Below are 7,026 nucleotides of genomic sequence, written 5' to 3' on the forward strand. Positions count from 1 at the left end.
GATGGTTCAGGTGTGCAGGTTCAGTGCATGCTACTAATTTTTTTAAGTTTGGTTTAGGAAAAATGTTGATGTAATTTCAAAAAACTTATATAGTTTGTACACATCTTACTTTCCAAATATTTTAGAGTAATGCGTGTCTCTTGCATACCTTATAAATTGCCATATAATACATTATTCAATATGAGATGGGTCCTGTGGAGATTGGTATCTGAGACTACTGTTTCTTGATAGATGTATCCTGAAGTCAGCTGTGTCTGTAAACTGAGCCCTGATATGATCATGTGACTTGTAAGCATTGCTTAATGAGGGAAAATATTCTTCATGATATTAGTGTATGTGTACAAAATGTAAAGTTGAGCATTTGGAAGATACATTAGGGCTCCATCCAAAGCCAAAGAAACAAATAGAAATAGGGGGACTGATTCTTGTTATCGTGGTTCCAGATTATATGATAAAGTAGAATAGTGTACTGCAGCAGATTTTAATATTTTGCTTTAAAAACTATCTTTATTTAAAGTGTTTTCCCTGTGCTTAGGAAAAGTGTTTACAAGATACCATGTTGTTTATATAGATATATGAACAGTTTGTAACAAAAAAGTGTCTTTTGCAGGAAGTGAAGTTTTCTTTATCTGCGTACTTCACCGAAGAGTGCAGGTGTTATGGGTCCATACTTGCTCACTTTCATTTAATAGTAAATGCATTTATTTATTTATTGCATGTGTGTTATTAAGGTCCTGAAGGCCCACCAGGCATGAGTAAGGAAGGACGTCCTGGAGAGCGTGGACCGCCTGGTAAAGACGGAGATCGTGGCACTCCAGGGATGCCAGGACCGGTTGGACCCCCTGGAATTTGTGATCCATCACTGTGTTTTAGTGTAATTGTGGGGAGAGATCCATTTAGAAAAGGACCAAATTATTAATTTGTGATATGATAATTTAGAGGAATAGTTACGGTGCTTGTCTTTCATGGTCTTTCAAATCTCAGGAAGGTGACCAGCAATAATCCCATAAGAAGGAACAAAAGTACCTCTGACATTAAAAGCATTATAAATAATGATCTCAAAGGTTATACATTCCTTTAGACAAGAAACTCCAAAACTCCAGTCACTTTTTTTTTATATCTTGCACTAGCTGAATCTCAAGTTTTTTAAATTTTAATAGAAATAAAACTAAATATAGTATTTGGAATTTAGTATTTAATGTCTTATCATTCTCCTTTTACTTCTTTTTACCAAAGAAGGTCCTTTGCAAAATTGCTGGAAACCCCACTGGGAACAGAATTAGGTCTTAAATGGCATTGGTCAGGTATAAATAACTGTGAAATTTTTCACATGCAGCCAACATACAGAGTATTTGATATTGAATATTTTATGGCTGGCTTTGACTTCATATGTGTGCAAATTTCATTGCCTTATGTACATTTCATATGTCATTGCTCTAGATGTGAGTGAAAGCGTGTTATTGGATTTTTATGAATTAAGACAGATACTGGGACTTATCACAGAAGAAATGTCACCTATTTTCCCATGCAGCTCTGCTTAAAACCGAGGTGAAATGCAATGGTACAACTACAAGTTCAAGGACCAAGGTTTTATTGAAGATGGTACTGTCAACTAACTACTAAATGTCAAAAGTTTCCATGTGGGTGATTCAACTCATATGAAAATAACATTAAAAATAAAAAAGAGCAATAAACTAACATAGCTGGCTTTAGCTATGATTTGACAAAATTAAAGATGTAAAAATGTTTGCACAACCCCAATGTAACAGCTTTGTGTAATGAAGTATCAGGTTATATACCCTTTGCTGTTTCTGCTCAAGGACTGCGATGCCAAATTGAAGAAGCAGGTTTACAAGGAGAAAGGTCTAACTGGTGGCTGACCAGCTGCAATGTTTGTTATGCTGTTCCCTTTTTCATTTTAAGCCAGCTGTGTGTAATTTTCATTGTATGCTTTGCTAATGAAGTGTATTGCTTGCTTTTTCATAAAGAGCAAAGACGCAGTTCCCATGAGAATTTAAAATCCATTTCTTAAATTAAGGCAGAGTTCTGCATTGAGTTAACCAGTGCTTCATAAGTCGCTTTCAAACGTGTTGTTTTTCTGTTGTCCTACTATCAGAGACTGTTAATATGCTTGACATTCAAGGTAAAATAAAAGACACACTTTCCAGTAAGATGTGTGGCTGAGTGAATTATAAGTCTGAGAGGAGGCAAAACCAAAACCAAGCCAAACAAGAGCAAGTCAGAAGGACCTCTGACTGCAGTGAATACAAACAGAAGACCAGAATTCCCTACTTGGAGAAAAATCCTCTTGATTTTGAGCCAGTCTGATTGGTAGCTTTGTTTATGGTTTCATTTGATCAATTTTACACATATATCAAGCTTGAATGTTAAAAGCAGTGGTGGTTTTGTCATCCCATTAGTCCTACAGGAGGGTTGTTTCAGAATGACTGACTGAAGATCTATGAGTGATTTCTAGTTTGCATCCATTAATTGGCCCTTTCTTGTAGTTTTGTGTATGTCTGGCCAATTTCTATTTGAGTTCAGCTTTTGGTTTTCTGTTGGCATTTCTGTGCACTGTAGCAATGCCCTTGTAGTTCTTGAGAGGTGTTTGTCTGCTTTTCTGAGTCTGGAACACTTCTCTTTTGAACACTCAGGAGCTCACAGTTAAGCCAAGGTGTTCCCTTGCTCTGCCTACTTCTCTATCTTTAAAGGAGATGAGCTGTTTTTGTGCTCCCAGGAAGACAGTTTTAGCGAAACTCCTGGCATGTGCTAGCTCCTTTATCCTTCATTGAAGCTTCCCATGGAGCTCTCTGAGAGAGCTGAAATTTTCTAAAGTTTAAAACGTTTGTTCTAATACTAACCCTCAGTGTGCTGCAGTTCCTCCTGTTTGATCTTTGTTCTCCAGGCTTGTCAAGCAGCTAAGGAACAATTGTCTTAATTTTTTGTGTGTGTGTGTGTCCATGCAAAAAAAACCAGACAGTTATTTATCCTCTGCTCCTTCTGGTATCTAAAGCAGCTCAGCTGTGGCCTAGCATGGATATTTCTGTACAGCGCTGCTCAAAGAATACAATCTAAGCTAGTGACTGCTATAAAACATACAGTAATTTCACGAATACAAGCCGCACCAATTTGACTAAGATTTTGCTCCTAAACCGGAAATGCGGCTAATAATCAGGAGCAGCTAATACAACCTCAGAAGTGCCTGCCAGAGTGCTGAGCCGAGCAGCTGCAAAGTCGGCATTTTGCGATTGTTACAAATCGCTACTTTGTTGCACCGCGGGTGGAGCCTGGATCCGTGTAGGCAGAACGGGGGGCGGGGAGAGAGGCGGGAGAGCTCTCTTTCCTCCTCTGCCACAGCCCAGGGGAGAGACGGGGGGGGGGGGCCCGGCGCCGCCATTGCTGCAGCTCGGGGAGGAGAGGGGGGACCCGGGCCGGCCCTACCGCGGCCGGGGGAGGGGGGGGGGGACCCGGGCCGCCCCTACCGCGGCCCGGGGAGGAGAGGGGGGACCCGGGCCGCCCCTACCGCGGCCCGGGGAGGGGGGGAAGCCGGCGCCGCCATTGCTGCGGCCCGGGGAGGGGGGGGGAAGCGCGCGCCGCCATTGCTGTGGCCCGGGGAGCCGACGGGAGCCCCGCGCAGCCATTGCCGCGGCTCGGGGAGCCGACGGGGTGCTTTGTCCCCGCCCGCCGCCGCCGCGGCAGGAGCGGGGAAACTCCGTCCCCGCCCGCCGCCGCTGCCGTAGGAGCAGGGGAAGCTCCGTCCCTGCCTGCCACCGCAGGGCAGCGCCGACCCGGGGTGACCGAGCCCAGGGGCAGCGGCGGCCGGCCCCGAGCTGCAGCACCGTGCTGGACCACCTGGCCCCGTCAGCGGCCCCTAGCGGGCCGAGCCTGCACAGCCTTAGCTCAGCCAGTAAACCCCGCCCTCCCGCCGTTCTGTTAATAATTGCACGCGGGTCCTCGCTGCGAACGACAGAGCGGCTTATATTCGTGTGCGGCTTATCTATGGACAAAAACCAAAATATTTGCCAACACCCAGAGATGCGGCTTATAGTCAGTGCGGCTTGTATTCGTGAATTTACTGTAATCTCATGTTGGACTCATTTCATTTTGTGTAATAATATGGTAAGAAATACTGGCCTAATAAACTAAATAATCCAGTAAAATCAAATTCAAAGCCTTGATCTGCAAAAGGAGGAGATTTGATGCTGAATCTATTGGATTGCCTGCACTGCTGAGCTCTTTGGATGCTTTGAACTTTAGTGCTCCTGTATATGGTGTTTTACCCTGAATTTGAGTCTGTGAAACTGTCACATTTCTGCAAAAATTATTTTGTTTTGACAAGCTGGATTTTTCCAGATGACATGCTACCCATCTAGTCTGTGTGGGTACCTTTTAGAAAGTTAGTAGTAATAATGTAGCTTAAATAAATGGAGGCACTTCGACAATGTAGTTCTACATACATTATTACATACACAGGAGCTCTGTAGGAAGTGTCTTGCTGTGACAGGCAGCGACCTCTTTTATGGTCAGAGATCACTCACCTGCACATTAAAGGGTGGTCTGAGAGTTCTTGTCTTGCAGCCAGGGCACAGCAGGGCACGAAAGAAGACTCGAAAGCTGATGTTCTGAGGTTTCCAAGGTTGTTTATTCTTTCTTATCTAAGGAATTTTCTTTCTACCTTACAGTGGTCCACTCTGCAACTCATCCAAGGCTGTTCTCCTGCCCTCTGGGGCAGGACTTATGTTTTATACCCTAATTTACGTCTACTTTATTTACAATTAATCACCAATACTTTATACCCACTTTACACCGTGCAGTTTTCCCTTCACCAATCCCGAGTTGGCATCCTGACACAGAAGAAGGATGCCATGAAGAAGAAGAAGAAAGAATTTCTTACTATGCCACAAATCCTCCATCTTGTGTTCAAACCCCCTAATATAAACAATCTTTAAAACCTTACTTTTCTACATTTTAATACACCAATTAACACTCTACTTATTTCTGTGACTCTGTAATTCTATATATAAAGATGGTAATTTCTCCCAGGGACTTAGATCGAACTCACAGGGATTTTGGGCACCTTGCCAAGACTTCTGAGCCCCCTGTGCAGACTCCAGGAAAGCCAGGGGAATATCCTGGGTTCCCACATCTTGCATTCCAGTGGAATGCATATGTTATAGCCTAGGAAACTGTGATTTCAGTTATTGCTCCTTAAAAGATTTTATCAAGCCAGAATTCAACAGACTCCACAATCATTTAATTTCCTGACTTCATTTGATGTAGTGGGATTATACAGCAGCGTAGGTGTGTCCAAGATTGTATCTTGATTGGATCTTTTAATTGAGAATATGAATACATTTCTAGATCTTCATCTGATTCTACAGTAAGAGGTTAAACAAATGGTGAAAAGTTGAGTATTATCAGAATAATGATCCACAGGAGAGAGACTTTTATTTACTCTTGATGCAAACTATATGAGGTTCCTGCAGATGTTTATCTTCAATCAGAAGTTGTGAATTAAAAAGATCACAGTGCAACTTGTCACCATCTAACTACCCAATATTCTCTGGGAATATTACTCTGTTAACTCTGTTAACTGACATTTACTTACTCTCCTGATGATAGTCATTAAAACTGGATCTTGGGCTAATTTTTAAGCACAGAGGGCAAGATTTTAAAAAAAGGATTTTTGGATTTTTTTAGTAGCATTTTGCTGTCTAACCTTGAGTTAAGAAATACCCTCTCTGCTTGGTCTAGTGCCTGTTTGATTCATTACACTAAATTTTAATATGGCTTCAACTCATAATATCACTCTTGTGCATAAGATAGATTTAAAATTTACCACTTTACTATGCTCATTGATTTCTATTTTCTCTCTGATACTTGGGCGTGTACTTGGATGGAAAGATGCAGAATGGAAGAGTATTACTATGGGAACTGGATTTCTTAATGAAAGCCTAGTGCTGTGTGGATGGAGCTCAGCAATTTTCATCTCTGAGAATCATGATCTTAGAGAAGTTTGGAGTAAATACATAAGCAGTGATGTGTCTATATATAAATATATGTGATTTAGCGAAAGACCAGATGTCACAGATTGTTTCCACATGTGCAGATTTATTTGGTAAATATATACATTTATATATTGTGTGTGTATATATGTGTATATATTTCTCTGTGTGTCTGTGTGTGTGTATGTATCATTCTCAGTTTTTTATTTGTTCACCTGAATGATACCATAGTCCTACAAATAAAAATTAAAAAAGTAAAAGCATAAAATCATAAAGTGACTTAGGTTGGAAGGAAATTTAATGATCACCTAGTTCCAACCTCCAGCTATGGGCAGGGACATCGTCTTCCACTAGATCATCCAACCTATCCTTGAACACTGTCAGGGATGGGGCATCTCCTGCTTCTCTGGGCAACCTGTTCCGGTACTTCACCATCCTGACTGTATTTCTTCCCAACAATCCCAATTATCTTAATCTTTCTTTGTAAGAGTGCTGCTCCAACCTTCTGATCATCTTGGTGTCCATCCTCTGGGCTCACTCCAATAGGTCTGTGTCCTTCCTGTGCTGAGGACCTTGCAGGTGGGGTGGAGAATCTGCTCACCAGAGTGGAGCAGAGGTGCGGAATCCCTTCCCTCACCCTCTGACCACCCTGATTTTGGTGCAGCACAGGATACATTTGACTTTCTGGGCTGCAAGTTGACATTGCCAGGCCAGCCTCTCATCCACCAGCACTCCCAGCTCCTTCCCATCAGGGCTACTCTGGATATGCTCATCTCCCAGCCTGGACTGATACCCTGACCCAGGTGCAGCACCTTGCACTTGGTCTCAGTAAACCTCGTGAGACTGCCATGGTGCCATTTCTCCAGCTTTTCCATGGTCCTGTGGATGGCATCCTGTCTTTCTGGACTGTGCAGTCTAGTCTGAAAATCTAGTCTTGTAATAACTAAATTATCACAGTCTTTCTACTGTTTCAGAGCTAAGGTGACATTGTCAGCTTCAGGAGTAGCCAGCATATGTCAAG

The 7,026-nt window shown here is 42.4% G+C and overlaps 1 protein-coding gene across 1 annotated transcript in view; it reads left to right on the forward strand.

Annotated features, from left to right (window-relative positions):
• COL21A1 (collagen type XXI alpha 1 chain) overlaps positions 1-2,252 on the forward strand; it is a 98,647-nt gene extending 96,395 nt beyond the window's left edge. The window contains exon 31 of the mRNA XM_033056778.2: positions 732-2,252. Coding sequence (XP_032912669.1) covers positions 732-919 — 188 coding nt within the window. The 3' untranslated portion in view covers positions 920-2,252. The remainder of the gene's footprint in view (positions 1-731) is intronic.
• The last annotated feature ends 4,774 nt before the right edge of the window (positions 2,253-7,026 follow it).

The sequence above is a fragment of the Catharus ustulatus genome, chromosome 3, assembly GCF_009819885.2.
Source record: "Catharus ustulatus isolate bCatUst1 chromosome 3, bCatUst1.pri.v2, whole genome shotgun sequence".
NCBI classification, from domain to species: Eukaryota; Metazoa; Chordata; class Aves; order Passeriformes; family Turdidae; genus Catharus; species Catharus ustulatus.